At 43.9% G+C, this 27,532-nt stretch overlaps 1 protein-coding gene across 3 annotated transcripts in view; it reads right to left on the bottom strand.

Moving 5' to 3' along the window:
• Positions 1-26,614, bottom strand: part of APP (amyloid beta precursor protein) — a 201,090-nt gene extending 174,476 nt beyond the window's left edge. For 2 of the 3 annotated variants that reach the window (XM_089512151.1, XM_089512152.1), the window contains exon 1: positions 26,449-26,614. In XM_089512151.1, the coding sequence (XP_089368277.1) occupies positions 26,449-26,514 (66 nt within the window). In that variant the 5' untranslated portion in view covers positions 26,515-26,614. The remainder of the gene's footprint in view (positions 1-26,448) is intronic. The other variant, XM_089512153.1, reaches the window with a different exon arrangement.
• Positions 26,615-27,532: the final 918 nt, after the last annotated feature.

Here is a 27,532-nt window from a genome sequence, read left to right as displayed (position 1 = left end):
GTTTTCTTAGACAAGGAATATTCAGAGATGTTTTTGCCAATTCCTTCCCCTGTACTGTTACCTATAGAACCTAGTATTCATTGGCAGTCTCCCATTCAAGTACTAACCAGGGCTAACCCTGATTAGCTTCCAGGTTCAGATGGCATCTGGTGCATTTAGGGTATTATCTAGAACTAAAGCCTAGGTTTCCTGAAGGGAACCAGTAATTCAGGGTTAGCAAAACCGTTTGAAGAGATCAAAGCAAACTATAAAGAAAAGGAACAATGCCCTTCCATAACTATTCTTTTGAATCCTATATCAAAATCTCCCTTGTTCTGTATACTATTGCCCTGAGCAAGTATTTTAATCCCTCTTCCTTCTTCAAGTTCAGCAGCTACTTAGTTAACTGAGAAGCATTCCCAATGCCAAATTATGCAATGGAATGAGAAGCATGGAACTTGAGGCATCTGGAAATGTTCCCTCACAGACACTTAACACTATTCAAGAGGGTAATGAGCACCCGATACTCTACTATAAACAGAGACAGAAAGATCAGAGGGGGTAAACTGCAATTCGGCCATATGTTTCTTCCTTAGGCTGTGCTTCCGGAATATCAATCCCAAGCATTCATGAGCGCGCACGCGTGCGCACACACACACACACAGTTGCTATGGCAAACATCTTTGTCAAACACTTCTGAGAAAGCCACACCACTCCTCTTTCACAGGTAACTTTACCCCTGAACAGGGAGTATGTAGATTCCTAGATATTTATTTAAGAACCTGTTTATAGGTTCATTTAAAAAAAAAACTCAAGATGATTAAGAGAAATGCCACTATCAATCCAAGCCAACAGGCACAGGAGTAAGGCATCATGGAAGCTATAGTGAAACATCTAGAAGACTGCTTGTTTCTCATCTCTGTTTCATGCTCTGGTCATACTGAAGAATGAAGGAGCAAGTGTTGGTCAGTCAGGGGACAGCAATTCAATTTTTACAGTCAAGTACATTAAAAATATAAAACTACAATAAAAGCCAGAAATGTAGATGGATTGATCATATTAATCTGTTACAGTAATATCGATAAACGTAGCACCCTAAAGGCTAGCACACTTTGACATAACCTGCTGTGGATTCCACGTCACTTCATCTGCACTAAATGTACTTCCAGTTGGCAGATATTTACATATATACATGCTAAGGTGATTGGGGAAAGGAAGTATAAAATGTTAGGTAAGGGGCTGATCAGACTGCCCCTAAGGGGCGGCCTGCAGCCACCTCTTTCGTCACTGGATTGGGGCCACGGCAACTGCATGCCGCAATCCTGATCTAGCATTTCCGCAACACCTTTTTGTGCCACAGAAAGGGCGCCCTAGCCACAGCAGTTTTTCAAAACAAACAAGCTTCATTTATATACTGCTTCATACCGCTTAAGCAGTGTCTAAGCAGTTTACAACTGTAAGATAATTTGCCCCAACAGTCTGGGTACTCATTTTAGCGACCTCGGAAGGATGCAAGCCTGAGTCGAGCTTGAGCCCTTTTGCTGGTCTTGAACTCGCAACCTTATGGTTTTGAGTGAGTGGCTGCAGTACAGGCATTTAACCACTGCGCCACTAGGGCTCCTAATAAGCGCTGAGCCGAAGACTCGGCGTGATATCACCTGGTGAGGCAGGTGGTGGGGGGGGCAAGTGGTGTGTGGATGCCACACTCCCACTCTGCCCCGAGGCCAGCATATAACATCAATCTGTAGAGGACCTAAGTGATTGTCCTATCAGTACAGTTGTTGAGAAGTGATAAAGACATCCTAGCACAGATCAGCAGCTTCACACATATACAGTGATGTTAAGCCTTTGTCCAATCCAAGTAGTATTCAACCTCCAGATGAACTCTCACAGGTGGAGAATGGAAACAGGAGTGCAAAAGAAATGAAAATAGAAAAAAAACCCATGCACTTTCATTTCCTTTGGCCCCTTCTATTTCTGCTCACATGCACCAGGTTCATACCTGACTAAAGGCATGTAATATACTGTATATACTCATCTGTAAGTCTAAAAATTTATGCCCAAAAATTGATCCCAAAATCCCAGATCAACTTATTTATGAATCACTATGGTAATGTGATAGCAGCTCTTTCAGATTTCTCCATGTAGTGCTGAGAGGAGTTTATTTCTTTCTGGAGCTAAGCAGAAAGAGTCCTGGGTGATTGACTGATATTGCTGTTTGCTTAAGAGTCCCTCCCTTGTCCCCGCCTGTGCATCTGGCTGAAACAATGAAGCAAAAAGCCTCAGTGAGGGTCTCTATTGCCATACACACACATACACACCCTAAAGGAGCCCCCAAGTTTTGCCCTTGACCTATCTATGGGTCATGGCAAAATCCATAATTTTGGCCCCAAAACCTGACCTCGACATATACATGAGGTCGACGTATAGTTGAGTATATACAGTAAGCATTAATCTGTATATCTGTGCTAGGATGTTTATCACCACTCAAAGACTATTAAACATAGACTTTTGCTAGTGCCTTTTATATTTCTATTCCCACACATTCCTCCAATTATAATCCTTTTAAACTGGGATTTGGGAAAGCACAGGGGGCTATGTTGGACTGCAACTCAATGTAACTTCAGATTTTATGTTTGTGTGCATTAACCCTGTGATACTTAGTAATGCTCTGTGTGCATCTGTATGTGTGTGTGTATCTGTCTGTCTGTCTGTGTGATTGTATGTGAAGTGTGACTGCACATACACACACATACAATGTCTGAAGAGGAAGCCTAAGATCTGCTTGTAGATAGGCTTCACACCCTGGTTTCTTTCTAACCAATGATTCAGTTCCTTATGCAGACAATACTCTCTAGCATGGTAAAAGCAAATCACAGATAAAGGTGGAGAATTTATGCAAAAAGAAGAAAACAGTGTATGAAGGCTCAGTAATCAGCACCCTGTGTGGTCTAAGCAAGTGTCCTCTTAGCTGTGATTAGAAGAGATCAAATGCATTACATGCATGTGGACAACATACCGAGAAATACATGTAACTCTTAAGAGCAACAGTGCAAAAATCTAATGTCAGAGAGAACAGAATGACCTCTGTCCCTCCTTAGCTACGTCAGACTGGGTTTAGGATGAACAGCTTTGATAGATGAACAGAGGAGGAAAGAAGGAATTAGAGAGAGAAGTGTGCACTCCAGCCAACCTGGTATTTTTTTTATGTCAACAGCTTAACACTTAATAATTTATGTTATTCCTGTCTGTGTGCAGTAATGGTACGCCTCTTTGGCTAATGCGATCGCTTTACTATAATACTCTATCCCTTTGATTTCTATAGAGTGCCCTGCATCTTCAGCTAAATTCCTTTTCTATTAAATGGGATTAAATACTCATTCAGGCAGTCATTTGCTAAGGAATTCAAAAAAGATAGTATTTGACACACCCTGCTACTCTCTCTGATTATGTTGCTACTTTGAACAGGTCAAGAATTTGACTATCATAATAATTAAGGTGAGATATTTAGATAGAATTATTCTCTTGATGCTGGAGGTAAGAGCCACTAACACAGAAATATTGCATTTGACAGAAGGCGCTGCAGCTTTAGAGCCAGCTACATTCCTACCATCAAGACAATTCAGACTGAAAGACTACAAACAGTATCTGAGTACAGATCAGCTGAACACAGTACTGGCCTAAGGATAATTCCAGCATGTAAACTGACAAGAAAGTTTAGCAACTAAAGAGTAAATAATTTTAGATATGTGGAGGAGAAAGTGAAATCAGGCAAACAAGATGTGCTTTCTATGTTCTATTTTCTTACAAAACATTTCAAACTTCAGTATGAGACATCTTCTCCTTGAGCATCTGATTCATTAGAATAAAGTTATTGCAGATATTTAGTATACACCTCTGCATTCTTCATGAAGTACTCTCTGCAAGTAGTCATGAAACATCTCAGTGACCTAAATCCAGTGTAATGTTACTGTGTACTAACAGAATTGTTGTTTCTTCCAGCTGTGCAAGTGACAGAACATCTGTTCTCCTGGTCCTTAGAAAACAATCACTTGTGCAACCAGTTGTGCAATGTTAAACTATGTGGGAATCCCTTCCTGCACACTCATTCTAGCACTACTCCTACTAAACCACCCAGTGGTTTGCCATTTGCCACTACTAAATTTAATTACACCCCATCTGTTAACAGCTCTCTACATGAGGCACTCATACTGCTACTTTAGCAGAAAGTTCAGAAATATCAATGGGTCCAAAAAGCTGCAGTCAGACTGTGAACTGGGTTGTGCTACAACTACTTCTTAGTACAACAGGTTACTGGTCTGTTCCTGAACACAATTCAAAGTGCTGGTTATGACCTATAAAACCCTATATGGGTCGGGTCCAGATTATCTGAATGACCACATTCTCCCATATGAGCCTTGCCATGTTTTGAGATTCTTTGGGAAGGCCTGACTCTGTCCCATCACCTTCACAGGTACATCTGGTGGGAACACAGGCAAGGAAACTCTTTTCAGTGGCTGTTCCTAGCCTCTGCAACCTTTCATCCTTGCTATGCTTTTCTAGACAAAGACCTTTTTGATTTGGGAGGTCTTTAAAGGCTTACATCTCATGGGGAAAGAGGCTTTCAAGTGCTCTGCTGTTATATTTGTTTTCTTCTTTTTAACTGTTTGTTTTTAACTGCTTTTAATTGTATTGATAGTTTAATTATATTTTTAACTTTATACAGTGAATGCTGTTTGTTTTGTTTTAGCTTTATCTATTTCAACTTTTGTAAGCCACGTTGACTCCCAGACAGGGAAAAAAAGGCAGGATAAAAATAAATAACTAAACATAAATCAACATACTAATATTAGGAATACAGTGGGTCTTTGGTATTTGCTGAGCTTTGGTTCCAGGACACCCCCTCACACACTTGTGGATACCAAAACCTATGGATGCTCAAGTCCCATTAAATATGGCACAATAAGATGGTGTTACTTATAGACAATGTCAAAATCAAGGTTTGCTCTTTGGAATTTATGCATTTTTAAAATGGATGGTTGAATCCATGGATAAAAAATCCATGAATATGTGGCCAACAGTATCTACAATCTACCTCACCCTCAGAAAGGCAGCATGTGTAACATTTTGACAAACCAATTTTTGTGGGGATAGAGGGAGTAGTTAACCTTAATAATATATGAGACTATTCACATCAACAACAACATCTAACAGATATGTTTGGGGGAAACCCAAATCTACTGGAATAGAAATTGTTAAAAGCAAAGTTTGAAATAGCCTTACAGCTATCAAAGCAGAAAATATTTGGTCAGAAATACTAAAAGATGAGGGAGTTCAGGACGGATGGGAGTTTCTCAAAAGGGAGATACTGAAGGCACAATTTCAAACCGTTCCAGTGAGAAAGAAAAATGGGAGGTGTCTCAAGAAACCAGGATGGATGACTTTCAGCTCAGCTAAATTTTAAACAGAACACGTATAAGAAATGAAAAAATGGGGAAATCACCAAAGAGGAATTCAAACAAATAGCTAGCAAGTGTAGAGATAAGGTCAGAAAAGCTAAAGCACAGAATGAACTCAGGCTTGCTAGAGAGGTTAAGAACAACAAAAAGGGCTTTTATGGATATGTCCGCAGCAAAAGGAAGAAGAAGGAAACGGTAGGACCACTGCGTGGAGAAGATGGCAAAATGCTAACAGAGGACAGAGAAAAGGCAGAATTACTCAACACTTTCTTTGCCTCAGTCTTCTCAGAAAAGGCAAAGGGAACTCAACCTTACGATAATGGAGCAGAGGACAGAAAAGAGGAATTTCAGCACAAAATAAGTAAAGAGATAGTACAGGAATTCCTTGTTAATCTAAATGAATTTAAGTCACCAGGACCAGATGAACTACATCCAAGGGTATTAAAAGAACTGGCAAATGTAATATCGGAGCCATTGGCAATAATCTTTGAAAACTCCTGGAGAACAGGAGAAGTCCCAGCAGACTGGAGGAGGGCAAACGTTGTCCCCATCTTCAAAAAGGGGAAGAAAGAGGATTCAAACAATTATCGGCCAGTTAGTCTGACATCTATACCAGGAAAGATTCTAGAGCAGATCATTAAACAGAGAGTCTGTGAACATCTAGAAAGCAATTCCATAATCACAAAAAGTCAACATGGGTTTCAGAGAAAGAAGTCATGCCAGACAAATCTGATCTCTTTCTTTGATAAAATTACTAGCTTGGTAGATGAAGGGAATGCTGTGGATATAGTATATCTTGATTTCAGTAAGGCCTTTGACAGGTTTCCCATGACATTCTTGCAAACAAGCTTGTAAAATGTGGGCTAGACAAGGCAACTGTTACGTGGATTTGTAATTGGTTCACCGGACGAACCCAAAGGGTGCTCAACAATGGCACCTTTTAATCCTGGAGAGAAGTAACCAGTGGTGTTCCACAGGGCTCTGTCCTGGGCCCAGTACTGTTCAACATCTTTATCAATGACTTGGAGGAAAAAATTGGGGGAACACTTATCAAAGTTGCAGATGACACCAAATTAGAAGGAATAGCTAATACTCCAGAGGACAGGATCAAAATTCAAAATGACCTGAATAGACTAGAAAGCTGGGCCACAGCTAACAAAATGAACTTCAACAGGGAGAAATGTAAGGTACTGCACTTAGGGCGAAAAAATGAAATGCACAGATATAGGATGGGGACACCTGGCTTAAGGAGACAACATATGAAAGGGATCTAGGAGTCCAAGTAGACCACAAGTTGAAAATGAGTCAACAGTGCGATGCGGCAGCTAACAAGGCCAATGCGATTTTAGGCTGCATCAATAGAAGTATAGTGTCTAGATCAAGGGAAGTAATAGTGCCACTCTATTCTGCTCTGGTCAGGCCCCATCTGGAATATTGTGTCCAGTTCTGGACGCCACAATTCAAAAAGGACATTGAGAAACTGGAGCGTGTCCAGAGGAGGGCGACTAAAATGGTGAAGGGTCTGGAAACCTTGCCCTACGAGGAACGCCTTAGGGAGCTGTGGATGTTTAGCCTGGAGAAAAGAAGGTTAAGAGGTGATATGATAGCTCTGTTTAAATATTTGAAGGGATGTCATATTGAGGAGGGAGCAAGCTTGTTTTCTGCTGCTCCAGAGACTAGGACCCAGAGCAATGGATGCAAGCTGCAGGAAAAGAGATTCCACCTGAACATTAGGAGGAACTTCCTGACAGTAAGGGCTGTTCGACAGTGGAACGAACTCCCCCGGAGTGCAGTGGAGTCTCCGTTCTTGGAGGTCTTCAAACGGAGGCTGGATGGCTATCTGTCGGGGATGCTTTGATTTGGATTTCCTGCATGGCAGGGGGTTGGACTGGATGGCCCTTGTGGTCTCTTCCAACTCTATGAATCTATGTGCAGTAATGGAATTGATGACAATCAAAAAATTAATATGAATTCTAAGAAATAAAGTTATCTGATCCTGTTGGTCCCTGTTAGCTGAAAATTTTGAACTAAGTCCTGCTGAAATCAAATTCTGATTTGATATGAATCATCAACAACTGCAAGTATCAAAGATGTAATATAGAATGTCCTTGCCAAACTAGCATCCTACTATATCTATCCTGAGTTTGCTCCATTCCTTTTTAGATTTTAAAGATTAGGCAAGATCAAAATTTTCATCTGCAATAACAATAAACTCAGGAGTAGCATCACTAATAGCAAAAGGAAAAAGCTTTACAGCTTTTACACAATAATTTACATATTTGGTCTCCAAACAGGCCAAAGTTCATTACACTTAGACATTTACAGTAATGTTGTTTTAAAAATATTCAAGAATTAGCAAATGTCTGTAGGTTTCCTGTTGTTTTTCTAATTCCTTTTGAGGCTATCTGAGGAATCTTCCACTTTTACAATTTATGTGGCTCATTCCAAACTAACCAAATAAAACTTTCTCGTTTAGAGCACTAACAGATATGATGTCAAGAAAGAAAATGATGGAAGCTTTACTTTTAAAAAAAGTCCAGATTAAAACACACACCACCTTAATTTACTCTGTCCAGTGCTATATTTAGGTATTCTTCTAAAACTACACCAGCACATCTTGAACTAAAAAATAAGTTTACCTCTGGGCAGAATCCTTGCAAGCTGTTCCTCAGAGCATATTTATAGTTATAGGCAAGGAAATAGTGCTAAAAAATAAGGAAATAATGCAGAAGCTAGCAAACTCTTAATAGCTTGTGACTGCTATTAATGAACCATTTGTAATTAATTTTCCTAAATTAAGTATAAGAACATATAAGCAGCCCTAGTGAATCATTCCAAAAGCGATTGGAAATGCTAGAAGAATCCAAATAATAAGCGGAGTATAGTCCTACCAAGGAATTCACAAAACTGCAGGTCTATGTTGTGATTAAAACATTATCAATTCAAGCATTTCAGCTCAAGAAAAACCAATACAGTTACCCCTCCTAACCTGCAGGGGATCCATTCTGGACCCCCCCCCCCCACAAAAACAGCAACTTGCACATATGCGAGTCCATAGAGAATAAAGGCGCACAGGCACGTGCACCCATTTAAAAAAGAGACCGCAGACTCCAAGTCCGCACATATTGACGGATGACTGTACATTGTAGAAGTTATTAGAAACAAGGCTGGTCCCTCAACAGAATCAGAAAAAATGGGATATCTGAAACAGCTACTTCTTAACAATATGCAAATAAGTAAAGTTATGTTGTAGGGACATCTTAGCGTCACCATAAGTCAAAACAACTTGAAGGCACACACCAATAAAATATTACACAGAACTGTTCTCCTTAGCATGGCTTGGTGGTTTGAGTGGACTACAACTCTGCAGATCAGGATTCAATTTCTAGCCCAACCATGAAACCCACTGGGTGACCTTGTGCAAGTCATGTGCTCTCAGCCTCAGACAAGCTTACATAACATATGACGCTGGGGCCGCAAGCGGTCCACCAAAGGATTTTGGGCAGCCCGCAAGGATGTGGAATGACTTTAAGGGTCCTCCATTGCCACACTTTCTCCCAAGGAGAAGGCCAGGCAGCAGAGGAAAGCGGGCAAACACTTGCCCCTCAAGGCTCCTCCACTGTCCAGCTTCTCCTGAGTCGAAGGCCAGGTAGTGGAGGAGGAGGATGGGCAAATGCTTGCTCTTCAAAGCTCCTCTGCTGCTTGGCTTTCTCCCAAGGAGAAGGCCAGGTGGCAGTGGAGGATGGGTGAACACTGCCCTGCAAGGCTCCTCTGATGCTTGGCTTTCTCCCAAGGAAAAGACTGGGTGGAGAAAGACAGATAAACTGCTCTGCCTGGCTTTCTTCTGAGAAGGCCGGACAACGGACGAGGACAAACACTTGCCCCTCAAGCCTCCTCCACCACTCGGCCTTATCCCAAGGAGAAGTCTGGGCAGAGGAGGAGGAGGAGATTAATATTTAATAAAACCTATCTGCGACCCTAAGAATTTTAGTCTATTGTAATTTTGGCCCAAACCTACTGCCAAGTTGTGCAGGTCTGGCCGCAGAGAAAGGCAATGGCAAAGCTGCTCTGAACAAATCTTGCCAAGAAACCCCCATAACAGGTTTGCCTTAGGGTCGCCATAAATCAGAAACAGAACAACAACAATATATAAGATACAGTGCGCCCGCTCCACATGCAGGCGCTTCATATACGGCTTCTGCTTTATGCAGTTCCGGACTACCCCCTCCCCCACGTAAGGCAAATACCGCATAAACCCGAGCCCCATTCCCTGCATTGCAGTGTGGCTTCCGCATAAAGTGGAATCCGCGTATGGAGCGCCTGCATATGGAGCGGGCGCACTGTATCTTATATATTGTTGTTTTTCTGTGCCTTCAAGTCATTTCTGACTTATGGCGACCCTAAGGCAAACCTGTGATGGGCGTTTCTTGGCAAGATTTGTTTAGAGTAACTTTGTCATTGCCTTCTTGTAGGCTGCACTATACAGTTGGCCCTTCTTATACACGGATTTCTTATACATGGATTGAAGCATCCATGGTTTGAAAATGTTCCAAAATAGTATAAATTGCAAATATCAAGCCTTGATTTTCCATTTTTTATAAGGGACACCATTTTGCTATGTCATTATATTTAATGGGACTTGAGCATACATGGATTTTGTTATACACGGGAGACCTTTGAACCAAACCCCAGCGTATAACAAGGGTCCACTGTATAAGCACAACTCTATGAATAGTTGACAGGAAACTGTACTTTCCAGAATAAAGGCTAGTCTGGAGTAATGAGAAAATTAAATCAGTAATATACATTCAGTCTTTATTCTGCACCAAGCTCTCATTCCAAATCGAACTGTTCTGAAGACTGCCCTGTGTTGCATCTCATGACTACAGCAAAACAAGATCCCAGTTCTTTAATTTGTACTACCGTATATTCCGGCATATAAGACGACTGGGCGTATAAGACGACCCCCAAATTTACAACTTAAAATAGAGTGTTTGGGATATACTCACCGTATAAGACCACCCCTCTCTTCCATGATAAGTTAGAAAGGAGCTGAAGGCACACACAACAACAACAACAGCGACAGAGGAGAAAGAGGGGGGAGGAGAAAAAAGGAGAAGGAGAAAGAAGAAAAGGAGGGGAAGAGGAGGGAGACTCCACTGCACTCTGAGGAAGGAGCGTGTTCCACGTTTGAAATAACAGCATACACAACATTATTTCACCCGCCTCGACAACTCCTCCCGCCCTTCCTCTTGGTGCATCTACACTTTAGAATTAAAGTAGTTTGACATCACTTTAAGAGCTGCTGCTCCATCCTATTGGAATCCTAGAATCTGTAGTTTTATAAGGTCTTTTGCCTTCTCTGCTCAAAGAATGCGGGGAGGGGGCACTGATCCAAACAACAAATGCCAGGGATTCTGTATGGATGGAGCCGTGGCAGTTCAAGTGGCTCCTATTGGAATCAAAGCCCAGGAAGCTTTGTGCCAAATAGAAACGTGTTCGGCTACAACTGCACTGCAGAAATAATCCAGTTTGACACCCCTTTAACTGTCCTGGCTCAGTGCTATGGAATCCTGGGAATTCTAGTTTTTTGAGATATTTAGCCTTCTCTCTCAGCAAACTTTGGTGTGACAACAAACTACAATTCCCAGGATTTAATAGCACTGGGCCATGGCAGTTAAAACGGTATGAAACTGGATTGTCTCTGGAGTGAAGATGCAGCCTGAGTTGGATCCAAGACACACTTCAGAAATAATCCAGTTTGAGACTGCTTTAACTGCCCTGGCTCAGTGCTAGGGAACCCTGGGAATGGTAGTTTTGTGAGACATTGAGCCTTCTCTATCAGAAAGAGCTCTGGTGCCACAACAAACTATAATTTCCAGGATTCCCTAGCACTGAGCCAGGAGTTAAAGTGGTCGCAAACTGGATTAATTCTGCAGTGTGTTTTGGACATTGGTTATTAAAAATGCTCAAGGTCCAATCCATACTGCAGAAATAATCCAGTTTGAGACCGCTTTAACTGCCCTGGCTCAGTGCTAGGGAACCCTGGGAATTGTAGTTCTATCAGAAAGAGCTCTGGTGCCACAATGAACTACAATTCCCATGCATCTGAGGAAGTACGCTTAAGTCTAGGAAAGCTGCCAACTTTTCTTTCAGTGAGTCTCAAAGGTGCTACAAGATCTATCTCTCTATCCTCATCATCACCATTATTATCATTATTAAATCCAAATGCACCTGCAGAAGTGGACTTAAATTGGCAACACTCATTATGCTGTAGACTCATTCTCTGGGGCTGGGATCTGGAAGTGTGGAGGCAATTCCCTTGAAAAACCAGGGAATCCTGGCAATTGTAGTTTGTGAGGGCGAGGAGGGGCAACCACTGTCCTCTCTCTGATTGGCTGTTAGTGCGACTCCATCCAAACAGGATTGGTTGCTCTGTAGCCTGGCTCTCAGAGGGACTCAGGGGCTAAGAGAGAGAGAGAGAGAGAGAGACCCTTTTCTGAGGGTGGGGTGGCGACCACTCTCCAGCCCTCTCTCTGATTGGCTGAAAACTGTGAGTGTGTGACTCCAAAGGATTGGTTGCTCTGTAGCCAGCCTCACTCTCAGACTGCTGGAGCCGAAATGGGCAAGTCACCAAATCTGCCCTGAAATAGAGCCAGGCACCAAAATGACACCCAAAGCTCTTTAAAAACCCCATTTTTGTGTGAAAGTCACCACATTGGCAACACTGCGAGTCAGGAGGGAAGGTAGAGAGACCTTCTGCCATCCGAGGACAGGAAGGGAAGGGAGGGAGCAAGGAAGGAAGGAAAAGAAAAGGAAGGAAAAGGGAGGGAGGGAGGGAGGGAGGGAGGGAGGGAGAGAAGGAAGGAGGGGAAAAGAAAGGGAGGGAAGGAAAGAAGGGGGGAAGCAAAGGAGGGAAGGAACGGAGGAGGACACTCCTTTGCCTTTCAGAGAAGGCTTCTCTGCCGAGGGCTCTCTTTAGGACCCAGGGGCTTTCCGGCACACAAGACAACCCCCGACTTTGGGGAACATTTTTCTGGGCTAAAAAGTTGTCTTGTAGGCCGGAAAATATGGTACTTCCATCTGGGTGGTAATATGGGTCCCTAAATGACTACAGTTATGAACACTGCAGAAGATGCCTATATCTTTTAGCTGTAAGTCCTACAAGACACGGTTTCTATTATCTGTCCAGCAGATGTCCAAGTGGGAGGTCACACAGGTCCTTACACACTGCGATTCCATTTTAAATGCAATGATGGCACTCTATGGAATCCTTGATTATAGTTTGGAGAGGCCCTCAAGCTGATTTGCTGAGAATTCTAAACCTGCCATTTGCAGGGTTACTTAGGGGGATGCAATGGCAGTTGTACAGTATGAGAGAGCCTCAGGGTACCAAGTGAATCCTGTTATAAAGGCAAGTGATGATGATGCCTCGAAACCATGAGGGCAAGGTCATCTTTAACGTTTATGGCTGTTATAGCACTTATCTTTGGATAGATGGCTTTATTTTGGCTTTTTTCCTCTTCTTTTTGTCTCAATATGAATTCTTTGTGATTGTTTAATTTTTGGACTATTACTATGAGGTGTTAGCCTATTTGTAAGACTACTTAAATCCCAACTTATAATTGTTACTGAATTTACATGGGAATGTTGTAATTAGTTATATACATTCTTCTAGTATTAGTATACACCAGGGGTCGGCAACCCCTGGCCTGCGGGCCATATGAGGCCCGCAGAGGCGGCAGGACCAGCCCCAGCCTGTTCCTGCTGCTGCCGCTGCCGCCGCCTCCTCCTCCTCTGGGCCTCCAAGCTGCCCTTGGCCCTTTAAGGGCGGCGGCGAGGAGGACAAGGCCTGGCTTCATCCTCCTCCTCGCCGCCGCCCTCAAAGGGCCAAGGGCAGCTTGGAGGCTGAAAGGCCTCCAGGCTGCCCCCGGCCCTTCTTCCGCAGCAGCGGGGGCGGGCAGGACGAGGGCAAGCCTTGTACTCCTCGCCCCCGCTGCTCTTAAAGGGCCGGGGGCAGCCTGGAGGCCTCTTGGCTTCCAAGCTGCCCCTGGCCCTTTAAGAGCAGTGGGGGTGAGCAGGACCAGCCCGGTCCTGCCACCGCCGCCGCCGTTGCCAAGGCCTCCTCCTCCTCCTCCTCCTCGGCAGTGCGCGGGGCTAGGACAGAGGAGCTCGTCCTCTTTGGCTAGCCAGCCATTGGCCGGCTGGCCAAAGGGGACAGGCTCCTCTTGGGCGCGGCACCCGGGGGAGGAGGAGGACTTCCGCGCCCATGCAGCCCCAGGCCTCTCCCTCCGGAGGGAGGCCTGGGGCCGAAAAGGAGCCCACGGAAGTGGAATGCCGCCTCCCTGGGATCCCCCCAGGGCCCTTGCGGCCTCAGGCCTCTCCCTCCGGAGGGAGGCCTGGGGCCGAAATGGAGCCCACGGAAGCGGCATGCTGCCTCCCTGGGCTCCCCCCAGGGCCCTTGCGGCCCCAGGCCTCTCCCTCCGGAGGGAGGCCTGGGGCCGCAAGGGCTGAAATGGAGCCCACGGAAGCAGCATGCCGCCTCCCTGGGCTCCCCCCAGGGCCCTTGTGGCCCCAGGCCACTCCCTCCCGAGGGAGGCCTGGAGCAGCAAGGGCCAAAAGGGAGCCTGCAGAAGCGGCATGCCGCCTCCCTGGGCTCCCCCCAGGGCCCTTGCGGCCCCAGGCCTCTCTCTCTGGAGGGAGGCCTGGGGCCGCACAGGCCGAGAAGGGGCCCGCGGAAGTGGCCTGCCGCCTCCTGGGCTCCTCCACAGCCCTTGGAGCCCTTTCGGCCAAAGGGAAGGGCCTGGGACGGGTGCCCAAGCCCTTCCCTTCGGCCTCCCTCCCTTTCGGCCGAAAGGGCCCCTTGGAGCCCTTTTGGCCGAAGGGAAGAGCCTGGGACAGGTGCCCAAGCCCTTCTCTTCAGCCTCCCTCCCCTTCGGCCGAAAGGGCCCCCTGGAGGCCGTTCGGCCGAAGGAAGAGACCGATCTGTCAGTGACAGTTACAACCTGTGTCTACCCCAGCGCAGATTTGGTGTGTGATAATCTCCACAGTCTAGATAATATTATAAATAACTAGCGTGAAGCTAAGAATAGAATTGGGATTCTGTTCCTATACACAATAGGAAGTCTTACTCTATGTGATCTTTACACTGAATTTAATTTCTTACACTGTTTACCTGTGATGCCAAGGTAAAAGAAAACCAGAAAAAAATCAGCAGCCATTTCAGCTACACTAATCAAAATAACAGTGTGTCAGAAAAACAGTAATACAGCAGTGGTTAAACAATCTGAAAGACTAACATAAATCTCAATAATTACTAGTTTTGAATGCAGTATATTAGATAATATATCACTTTGTCAGTTTGTAGATAAGTACTGTAAATACCAACAACTGTTCTATAGGACTATATTGCTATAACTATGCTAATTTATAAATACATAATAAAATTTCTCATAACATAGCCCCAAAGGCATAGGCAGGAAAAAAAAACTAAGGTCCCAAACACACTGCAGAAAGATCTACTATGAGACCACTTTAACTAGCTTGCCTCAGTGCTAAGGAATCCTGGGAATTGTAGTTTATTGTGGCACCAGAGATCTCTGACAGAGAAGGCTAAATGTCTCACAAAAATACAGTTTCCACAATTCTCTAGCACTGACCAGGGCAGTTAAAGCGGTCTCAAAAAATGTGAAGTCAAAGGCTTTCATGACCGGCATCCATAGTTTTTTCTGGTTTTTTCGGGCTATGTGGCCATGTTCTAGAAGAGTTTATTCCTTGACGTTTCACCAGCATCTGTCGCTGGCATCTACAGAGAATGCTTGCCTGGAAAGGAGTTGGGTATATATATTGTGTGACCTGGAAAGGCAGGAGTGATTTGTGTATTGTTCTGTTGTAATGGCAGGCCTCTGGGTGGGAAGGGAAATCTCCCAGGGTCAGGGGTTTCCCAGCAAACAATGAGCACTAATCAAGCAGACACTAATCCTCTTTTGCAGACCCTCCCACCCAGAGGCCTGCCATCAGCAAAAGAACAATACTCATGCAAATCACTCCTGCTTTCCCAGGTTCACCCAGTATACATATACCCAATTCATTTCCAGGCAAGCATTCTCTGAAGATGCCAACCACAGATGCTGGCGCAACGTCAGGAATAAACTCTTCTAGAACATGACCACATAGCCTGAAAAACCCACAAAAAACTATGGATTCAAAAAGATTATTTCTGCAGTGTGTTTTGGACCTGAGACGCCTGACTACCATAGATGCTTCCAAAAAAACCCTGAAAAACAAAACAAAATCCTGCACTGAACCCTCTATAACCATAGATTGAATGAAGATACCAAGGTAAAAGAAAAACCCAGAAAAGCTTGAAATTTACATACATCAGAGTAGAGGATAATTATATATCTTGTTGATACCTTTTTTTTTAAAATGAGGGAAAGCTAGGGAATATTATGACATAGGAAACAGTAGTTGCATCAGTACCAAAAATACTTACGAAAAAACATGCATAACATGAGTTCACATAGGGCTGCTGTAGGTGTGTTCTATCATACTGCTTCATCTTGTGCTACAGGTTTCACTAAAATTCTTGAAAAAATAGACAAAGAGTTTCCTTTATCTGTCATGACAAAAAAGTGACCTTTTTGTATGGACAAGATAGACACCTTCGTCAAAAAAAAGTTAACCAAGCAGATGTGTCCCTGGGTGTTACTTCTTTAACAGAAAATGTAGTACTGGAGACAGAAATAATATGGAAAGAATAGGGATAGATTTGTACACCAGAGAGCTGTTCAACATGTTTCAGCAAACTTTTTATGCAAAATATGCACAAGTAAAATAAGACAAAGTTCAGGTAAGCCCTGCATAAATAAAAAAAATCATTTTGAACCTTCTAGACACCATCTTAGAGCTTCATCCAAAAAGTATGTGGATATCCCTTTTTCCTTCAAGCATCTCCACTTTTCTTACAAACTCCATTTTACTGGTAAGATTTATAGATCCACTGTATTTGTAATATCCTGGGGGACAGTAAGGGATTCTGGAGGAGGCTGTTGTTTACTCTGCCTATTGTAGGCAGGCACAGACAGCTTTAGTAGAATTGGCTAGAGAAGAATCCCATTATTTCTCAGCTCAAATTTTGTTTATTAAAGACATGCTGAAGTAAGACAACATCAAAAGCCTTTTTCTCCAATCCTCCTTCTCCATCTTCTCAATGGTGATACTGCTAAACCACATCCAGGTAGACTGAGCATAAGGAACAAAATGGAAGATGTGGGTATAAAAAGTGCTTCACTGTGTAAGGCTTTAGATCCAACCACTCACAAAAGGAAAACAAAGTTTAGACTTCTGAGGAAAATAACACACTCCTATGTGAAATGTCTAGAGATGGATGCCAAGGTTACTTCAAGGCAATTATATGTGGTCATCAACTGATTTAATCTTCTGAGGTAAGCCTTCAACGTTTCTTCTTTTTACTACAATACATCCACCAAATTCCCAGAGTCATTTTTCACCCATGAGGAAAAAACTAGCTTGTTAATCCTTTTCAATGTACACAGAACCATACATATTTCAAATAGAAGCACTTACATCAGCCTGTTGCTTAATTATCTGTAAGTAATGTGCACAATCAGTAAGGAAGTGAACCTGTTAGTAATATATTAAATAGGTATGGTCAGAGAATAGACACACAATCCACCAGTTGGCCAACAGCCAAATTCTCTTGGTCTACTCAGCATCTGCAATGGACCGAATGATATGATAAGCCTGCAATTATATGCAAACCTAGCTGAGCATAAACCTCATTAAATTCTATAGGACCCTATAGTTAGGTATTTAGTTACGTACTCAGTATTCATAATTGCTTTGTAAATTTAATATATGTCAGCAAGACACAGAATTCTAGTGCAAATAAATGGCGCACACAAGACTGAACCTATCCTGCATTGAAGCATAGTCTTCTATGGATTCCTAATTTATGATGTATAAGCTTTGTCAATTTATTAGCTGGTACGGTATCGTGGAACACTGGTATGAAGGTACTGATAGATTATCGAGTGATTTACATTAGATCAGCAAGTGTTTCAGACTCCCAATTGTTTAAAGATACTGTATTAAGAACACAACATATCACAGGTATATCCACCATGTACTCAAAAAAAGCTGTTTTTTTAAGAAGATGGTCTCTAGCAGCTCAAATTTAGATTGTGCTTCTATATAAAGAGCATCTCAATATACAGCTGATGGGATGTAGGAGGCAGGTCTACTAATCTCCAAGCTATGGCTAGTTAAAACCCAGATTTGGGAGGGGTGCAGAAAACACCAAACTATGCCCTCAAAACCTCAAGTAAATCAATGCCTGAAGCAGTGCATGGGGAGGCACAGGTTTAAAACTCCACTAAGTCCCAAGTTAACAAATAAAGGGCCCATACAGACAGGCCAAAATAAAACTGCTTCGAGTCACTTTGGAGGTATGATGTTTAAATGACACATGCACCTTAAGAGGCCATAAACTGTGCCAAAGCCGCGCTCCAGTCCTTAGGACTGGAGTGTGGCTTTGGTGCGGCTTCCGGACTCTTAGGACTCATGCATCATTTAAACAACATACCTCCAAAGTGACAGCCTGTCTGTCTGGGACCAAAGTAATCAAACCTAGGTTTGATGCTGGTGACTATTATTTGTTATTTGACGTTTTTAATTTGTTGTCTGCTTTACTTTACTGTACCCTTTCCTGTATTGTTATGTATTATGTATCTGTATTATGCTATTATTTCTTAGATTGTATGCCATGGGCAGGTTTATTTTATCTATTTTATTGTTTGTACATACAGCGCTGTGTAAATCTACAGTGCTATATAAATAAAGCATAATAATAATAATAATAATAATAATGGTTTTTCACTTACATTGGTCAGAACAAACACAGTTACCTATGTTTGTACCTGTGCAGAAACTGTGCTTTGATCTAAAGCAAGGATAGTAAGTATGGTTGTCAGAGAGCTCTGGTGCCACAATAAACTACAATTCCCAGGATTCCCTAGCACTGATTCAGGCAGTTAAAGCTGTCTCAAACTTGATTATTTCTGCAGTGTGTTTTGGACCTGTGTGATCCAAGCAATGCTGAACTGCTGTTATACCCAGGATTCTTCGCCATTTGAGAAATTGCAAGAGCTGCTGGCAGTTGCAATCCAACAACATCTGGAAGACCCCCACAATCCCCCACTCCTACCCAAAAAGCAAAAGGAGAAGCATTCTCCCCCTCCAGCACGAGGAAGAAAAGTGACAGCCAGGCAGCCAAGCTGAAAGCTCACTACAACTTCTAATTATCTACACCTTGGTTTTGCAGGAGTTAGTCTGGTTTTCCATCTCATTAACCAACCCATTCACAAAATGACAACATGCTCTACAAAGTCAATTGTTACCACAATAACCAAACCCAAACCCTAATTCATTGTTATGTGTCCTAGGGTGACTCTATAACATGGTCTTCTTGGCAAGTTTGTGTGAATTGCTTAAGGTCACTCTGTGGATTTCTATGGCTGATCAGGGATTCGAACCCTGGTATCCTGGAGTTCTAATACAACACTCAAAAATGTTATTAGCAGACTGAACATGGTTTAGAATGATCGGCTTAACCAAGCCATTGTATCCCTACTGATATGCTACATATGACCCACAAAGATACAGCTGGACAGACAGGCTGAACAAGTAAATGGTGTAAGTTTCCAAGGAGTTGCTTTTAACAGCCTGCTCTAATGAGAGCTTGGAAAAGTTACTTTTTTAGGGCTACCGTTCTCAGAACCAAGTGCTATTTATTTTTATTTTATTTAGGTATTTATATCCCGCCCTTCAGCCCTAATGGCTATCAGGGCGGCTTACATTTATTATTATTTTTAACCAGACAGTTCCCTGCCCGCAGGCTTACAATCTAAAAGACACGACACAAAAGGAGAAGGGAATGGTGAGGGGGGAGGGGATCAGGTCCAGCATTCTTCTCTCCCTCTGAGGCCTGGACCAAGGCAGATGGACCGGAGGGAGGGCTCTGCTTCTTTCAGGCAGGCCTGGTGGAGCTCGCCTGCCTCTCTCCCCTTCAAGATGGTGGCTGAAGGGAGGGCTGGTCCTCTTCGAGGAAAGTGCTAATAATACAGAGACAACTGAATTTATGTTCTTCATATGTGCAACTAACTTGACATGACTTTTTAAATAATGTGACCCAATTCATTAGGGAAAAAGTAAATTGGCCTTAAAAAGGCACTGCTGTTGGTTTTTTTTAAAAAAAACAAACAACAACAGTAAAAGGCACTGTTCTACAAGTAGGAAACTGAATATATATAATGAAGTGCACACTTTCTTAGCTTGCACAGAAGTTCCACAGTTGGAAACCAACAAATCACAGTGGTTATCTCAAACAACTCATGTGTTTTGTTGGTTTGGATTGGTTTGGTTTAACCAATATATGAACCACAATCAGTGTACTCAAGGCACTTTTCTCCTAGTCCCTTTAATCAATCCATCTTTTTATCTTAAAAATGTCATCTAACGCACTTCAGTGCACACTGCCTAGTCAGAAGACAGGATCCATCAAGTATGAATAGCAGTAATTTAAAAAAGCCTTCTATCAGCAAGTAACACAGATACCATTTGGAGGATCATCTGTCACAAGGAATACAGAACTTATTTGGGCTGATGTGTTTCTTTGGGGTACCTAAGAATTTGTTTTGCTGTATTACTGTTTATAAAACACTACCTCTGTTGAGACACCTAGCACTACCAAATGTAGTGTCTCTGTTTTATTTGTTTATTTATTTTTGCAACTGTAACTCTCAATGCATTCAAGAGTTACAACTTCCTTTGCAAACACTGACCGTGGAATAATTTCAGCACTCAAAAGAAATCATAAAAATCTTTCATCAAGGCTGTAATTAAAACATTCTATTCATAAATTTTGTTGAATAAAATGAGCTTGTTCATCAAGAGGTTCACAAAGACAATTTAATTATGCCCAATTGTGTTAACACGGAAATCTGGCAATTGGCAGCAACAGACACCAGAGTTGGGAATGGGGGGTGGGGACAGAGGACTCTATTCAAGCCATCGTAAATTAGAGCAGAAGAAAGAAATGGTAACTACAGACATTGTTTGTTCAATACAACACCAATTTAAACCTAATGAATCTCACATTCTTCAGAACAAGGAACGGGTCTCAGCAAATCATGTCAGTACAATAGAGTAATTTTATTTTCTGCAATGAAAAACCTGTGGGACCTGCAAAAATGTCGAATGGGCATCAACCCTCTAACTGGAGTGCCCTTTTCCAAGGCGCGAACCAATCACTATCAGGACCCAAGCAAACCAACTCAATGTCCCCTTTTCTCTTTCTGACTGACACTCAACATCCTGACTTCTAGTGAATACTGAGCATGCTCAGTCCTCAATTGGGAGATATACAGTAATAACAATTTGTACCTAAGAATGCCAATACTGCTTTTCTCTTATTTCTTAGTAGCCTCGTTTTGAGCTTTTTGGTGTAGGACAGTCTGCTTTCCACAACCTAGTGCTTTCTAAATGTGTTTCAATGCAGTTCTCATTATTCCTACCAGCATGACTAATGGCACAAGGTTACTCTTAGATGGAGAAATTTTTTGTTTGTCTTAATTCTTATATGCATAACCCCCATAGAGAAGTAGTAACAATATCATTCAGGATTTAATTTCAACCTTGTGCTGCATGACTCACAAAGATGGAGCTGGACAGGGAGGCTTGATTAAATAAATGTCTAAATAATAATGCAGGCTTTTGTGGACTTGCCTTTGCCAGCCAGTTTTAGAAAAAAATTATTTATAGGAGGTAAGCTTGCAAGTGTGTACCTAACTGGGGTGGGTTAAAAATGAGGTCCTAAGTGGCCGGTCAGTAAAACTATATAAAAATTATAGGCCTGAACACTATTGGTTAGCAGGACTATTAGATTAATTGCTGATTAGTGAGTAAACTCCAATTCAGCTCTTTATGAGGCCAGAGAAAATTACCACAGAGATGCACCAATACAACATTAGTACAGTATTGTGTTTTGTCATGGGCTGGCACTTTTTGTAGGCTTACCTGAAGTGGCCAAAGAGCGATTAAGAAAAATTGATGCAAAATGGACCATACATGTAAAAGTAGCTAAGATAATTATATTGAACCTCTATGTTCAGAAAATGTATACAATGTACTATAGTGGTTTTCAAACTTTGGCCCTCCAGGTGATTCAGACTTTTGATTAATAAAATGCTGTCTGGGACTCCTGGGGACTAATGTCCAAAACATCTGGAGGATTAAAGATTGGGAACCACAGCTGAGACACAACAACCAAGCAAGGCTATTGCTTTCATGCTTTGTTTCCCAAACATGTTTGACTGGTCATTGTACAAAACAACATGCTGGATCAGACAGGTCTTCAGTATGATCTCGCTGGGCAATCACCCCACAATGTTATGTTATCTAGATATACATTACTACAACTCCCAGCAACCCCAGTCAACAAATAGTCAACAATGGAGGCACTTTTATTCTGACATATCTAGTCCAAGGTTGGGCAACTGAGACTCTCCATATCTTTTTGACTGCCTATCCCATAATCTCTCAATATTGGCTGTGTTGGTTGGAATTGACAGGAATTACAGTTGAAGCTGACCTGGAGGGCTGCAGTTACCCATCCACCCCTGACTGAAATGGCTGAGGTTTGGGGGAAGGCTGCTCAAGGCCAAAAGCGCCAGAGAGAGATGGTCAAGCTCTCTTCGCACTTGAGTTAATCAGTTATGTACACACAGTGCTACCACACTGGCCCATAACTGAAATCCCAGTCTTGCAGAAATTTTTAAAAATGAGCATTTTTAATGAGCATATAATTTCAGAGCTCAGTGAACCCTTCTAACTCAACAGCTGGTGGGGTGTCATGGCTCTTAAATGTGGTTTGTGAGCCAGAAAGACCTAGCCCCGAGACACAACACAATCTCAGGCAAACTTCTAATTCTTTTAGGTCCAGCCCTCCGTGCCTGCAATGTGGCACACTATTAACACAGGCCTATTTTATATGGCAGTTGTAAAGATTATTGGAGTCACATATGTAATGCACTCAGAAGATCTAAAATACAAGTCATAACTGTTATCAGACACACTAAACTTGGAACAAGTTACTTTTGGGGAGGGGGCTATAATTCCCAGGCTAAGAATCTATATATTTTCAGCATGGTGTAAAATCTACACCAATTTAGTTATGCTGGATTCCACAAGAGTGTGTGCGTGTGTGTGCGTGTGTGTATGTATATGTATGTGTGTGTGTGTGTGTGTGTGTGTGTATATATATATATATATATATATATATAAATTGCCCAAGAGACGCCAACTAAGAGGCACCATGGCTTTGAGCTTCACCTGTTGTGTTATCGTCAAATAACCTCCCAAGTCAAATGTATGAGGGGGAAGGCTGTGGGTGCACTCCTAGACAGTTGGTGTTGGCTGTAGTGGAGATCCCATTTACACAACCTCTGAGAAACTACAACTTGTGTAATTTTTACACTAGCACTGTCACCCAGCAGAATTCCCATTCCCAAAACCTACACCAAATGATTTTCCAAACCAGACAAACCATCTTTTCTGCCCTTTTCACTTCCAGCATTCCCACTCCAGACTGAAGCTAAAATCACCACATCACTTGCTAGACCTTCACCTGGATGTCTGCAAACTCCCATCTTCCCTCATTCACTCTCAGGGTGCCATGACTCCATTAGTCAGATTGCCCCTGCTTCCCCTCACCAAGCCTGCTTTTTGTATCATTAATGATGAAAAGGGAGGTCTAGAAATTTTCCGCAGCCTTGTTTAGCAAAATATGGCTATTAATACATATTATACAGGCTAGGATTCCCCCCCCCCCCTACAGTCACCATAAATTAAATATTGAATCTAAATATTATTATGGCCTGTTACAGACTGCCAAAATAAAGCTGCTTCGGGTCTCTTTGGAGGTATGCTGTTTAAATGATGCATGGGTCCTATGAATCCGGAAGCTGCACCAAAGCTGCACTCCATTTCTTAGGAATGGAGTGTGGCTTTGGCGCAACTTCCGGACTCTTAGAACCCATGCATCATTTAAATAGCATACCTCCAAAGAGACCCGAAGCAGCTTTATTTTGGCAGTCTGTAACAGGCCTATATGACAGTAGTAATCCACTGTAGTGTTGCATGCAGCATTGGATTAGGAAACAGACTCGGTTCATATCCATTAAACCTCACTGGATGACCTTGGGCCAGTCAATACTTCTCAGCCAAATAAAATAAAACCAAGGTATTATATCTGGCTCAGTGCAGATTCCTAGGGCAGGTCTGGACAAATTACTTTCAATGACTGCTCAAGTCCTCATGTCAGAAGCTTCCACTGCTACCGGAAAAGACAGGCACATTATTCTGTTTTACAGTTTCAGAAGGCATTTCTACTTAAAAGGTGACACATAAGACTCCCGTTCTTTTCTCTTTTTTTAAACAAGAGGATTTTGCCCAGCTAGCTGCTCTTTCGCAGACTTCATTTTGTTTAGCTTTTCCACCCAGACCTTACTAGTGGGACAATGAGCAGCCCCATCCTACACAAGGTGACTTGGTGCACATTTAATTTCACTCCCTAGCACTGGTTGTAAAGCAAATGTAACCTCGGGCTATAATCATTTTACCCGATTGGTGTTGAGTAAAAGCCATTGAAAGCAACCTGGTTTACTTCTAGGTAGACAGAGGGAGAGAGTGCGGGGGGGGGGGGGGGATGCAATGCAAAACCAGGCTGGTTTGCCAATGTAAAAACAATAAGGAGCAGGAGAGTCTCCCACTCTCTCTCTTTACCTCCTCCTCCTCCCCTCCCCTCCCTGCAAAAGAGCAACAGTGCCTTTTAGATCAGGGGCTGAACTCCTTCCGTGGCAACATGAATCCAGAGATACCCACATTACTGTTTCCAGTGAGTGTTCCAGTGTTCAATTAAATGCCAATCTTTTTGGTGTCCTTGCAGCCACCCTTTTCCCAAGGAGGTGTGGCCCATTATCCTTTGCCTCTGAGACTGCTCTGGCCCTCTTTTTCTTTAGCCAAAAGAAAAGGAAACAAGAGTAGAGCAGAATCCCCATGGGAAAGAAAGAGAGAGAGAGAGAAAGGAAGGAAGGAAAGGAGCTGCTCAGGTCCTGGGCACCCAGCTCATGCTGGGCTAGTGAAAGGCCTGGGCTCCTTCCTTGAAACCACAAGGAATTAGGGGGCCTGACCCCCAAACCTCCATGCCAAGAAGCCCCCCCCAGTGGACCAAGGGGAGAAAAGGGGGTCCTCTCCTCTCTGCAGCCAGTCTGGTGCCTAGAGTCAAGAAACAGGTTGCTCTACCCAGGCATTGCCTGCCAGCCCCACCATGAAGGGGGAGAGGAGCCTCGGAGGACCCACACCTAGCAGCAGAGGGAAGGGTTGCCTCCCTGGCTGCAGCAACAGCAGCAACAGCAGCTCTCATTACAGCGTCGCCTCCTTGCTGCACTGCAGAGGCGCCATCTTCTTCTTCTCCCTCTTCGTAAGCTTTCCCAGCCCCCCCCCCCAAAAAAAAACCCACCTTTATTTCTGGGTTATTTGGGGAGAGAGAAAAAGGGGGGGGGAGCTTCCAAAGGAGTGTCTGGGGGGAGTCCATGATTATCCTCCACCCAGTGTGGACCCCTCTATACACACACACACACACACACACACACACACTTCAGGAAAAAAGGGGGAACTGAGGGGCTGAGGACCAAATAGAGGGAGGAAGGGAGGGAGGGAAGTGGGGCTTTACATTTCATTTTAAAAAAGCCCCCCCCCCAAATTCAAGGGGACTAAGAGGGGAGGCTCTTCTTAATCCGCATTGTGTGGGGAGACTCCTGGAGCCAAAGAAGTTGGCCTCCCTCCCTTCTCTGCCTCAGAGAAACCCAAACACACCGCCCTCTTGGTTTCTTTCCTCCACAAACACACCCCAATTCCCCCGTCGCTTTTGCACACTAGACAACAAGGTAACACAACACAAGTGGCCAGGAATAAAGGGGGGGGGAGGGAAGCAGCAAGAGCCACTCCAAGAGCAGCCAGGCCCGTCCTCCTTTCCAGGGCGCGTCCTCCATTCCAGCCGCCCCGCCCATTCCTCCATTTTGAGCCTGGATTGGCGTCTCTGGGAGAGGGTCTACTCCCTTCTGTTTATTTACTGGATTTCTAGCCCGCCCTTTTCCCCGAAAGGCGGCTCACAAAAATGTCTTAAAAACATACTGCCACAAAACAATGAAACATATGACCTAAGCTTTGTCTCTGGCCACGTCCTATATTTTGTTTGTTTTGTTCCTTGGGCGTCCTCCATTTCGTCCTCCATGGCGGCGAGGAGGGCACCCTGGTTTCCTCTCAGAGCCAAATACACACATACACACAACACAATCCAGGCAACAAAAGCAACCCAAGAGACCACAAAAACCAAACCAAAGCTGAAAACCCTCCCATAAATGCCCATCAATCCGTGCTTCTTAGTCCTTGCTCAAAAGGGAGGACATTTTGAGGCATTCCTCCTGGTTAGAAAGGTTGAAATGTAGGACAGGTCCTCGAAAATGAAGCTGCGTATAAAATAAGTGTAAAGATCTTAGCCCTGCTCAAAAGGGAGGGCATTTTGAGGCATTCCTCCTGGAGCCCAGGGTGGCCAGGCACAGGGACTCCTTTGCCAGGACGCGTCCTCCATTTCAGCCTCCTGTGTCCAGGGAGGAATCCTCCAAAACGTCCTCCATTTTGAGCATCCAACCCTGCATCCTAAAAGGAAAGGGGGCACCTCCTTCCCCAAACCACCCCCAACAAAGCCCCTCCCGACCCAGAGACACGAGGCTGCCCCCATATTCCCCCCGCCCCACCCTCCCCGGGCGAAGAAGCCATTGTTCCAGGAAGGAAGGAAGATGCAAAGAGGCCCCCCTCCTCCCTGGCTCCCTGGGCGAACAAAGACCCCCTTTTCCTCCCCGTGGCTTACCTCCAATGCTCCGGCGGCCGTCCAGGAGGAGGCCAGCAGCAACGCCAGGGAGAAATGCGGCAGCATCTCGGAGAAGGAGAAGGCGAGGCGGGGAAGGGAAGAAGGAACACACGCTAGCCGCCCCGGCCTCCCCGTCTCCGCGCCGCTGCTGCTGCTGCTGCTGGGGAATGAGATGGAGGAGGAGAGGAGAAAGCACCAGCCAGACTCAATGGAGGTGGCGGCGGCGGCGGCGGCGAGGAGTCAGCTGATGGTATCAGAGCAGAGGCAGCAGCAGCAGCAGAGCAGCAGGCCCTCCCTCACTCTGTTCCGCAGAGACCCCTAGCGGAAGCGCCCGCCACTGCAGCCTCTTCAGACACCCCCCAAAGCGCCCTCTTCAGGTTGGGGTCATAGAGCCATAGAGTTGGAAGGGACCACAAGGGCCAGCCAGCCCAACCTCATTCTGCCATGCAGGAACTCTCAATCCAAGCATGCCCTGTGACAGATGGCCATCCAGCCTTCAGGGAAGGAGACTCCATCACTCTCCATTGAGGGAGTATGTTCCACTGTCCAACAGCTCTTACTGTCGGGAAGTTCCTCCTAATGTTGTTGTTGTTGTTATTGTTGTAGTTTATTTCTATAGCACTGTAAACATACACAGCACTTTACATACAAATAATCAAATCAATAAAAATATAAAACCTGCCAATGGCGTACAATCCACAAAATACATATAAACAATAGGTAATAATATAAAATAGAATTAGTTAAAAAAGCAGGCAACAATTAAAACATCAACATCCACTGTCTAATCAAATATCAGATAAATTAATGTTGAGGTGGAATCTTTTTTCCTGTAGCTTGCATCCATTGCTCCGGGTCCTAGTCTCTGGAGCAGCAGAAAACAAGCTTCTTCCCTCCTCAATATGACGTCCCTTCAAGTATTTAAACAGGGCTATCATATCACCTCTTCATAGGGTATGGTTTCAAGACTCTTCACCATTTTAGTTGCCCTCCTTTGGCCACACTCCACTTTCCTTTTTGAGCTCTGGTGCCCAGAACTGGACAAGCAGGGTTTTCCCTGCTTTTACCCTTGCAACAGCCTGGA

This window comes from Sceloporus occidentalis, unplaced genomic scaffold (assembly GCF_023333645.1).
Source record: "Sceloporus occidentalis isolate IW3139 unplaced genomic scaffold, rSceOcc1.0.p SCAF_2, whole genome shotgun sequence".
Lineage (NCBI taxonomy): Eukaryota > Metazoa > Chordata > Lepidosauria > Squamata > Phrynosomatidae > Sceloporus > Sceloporus occidentalis.
This window is presented reverse-complemented; position numbering and strand designations above follow the sequence as displayed.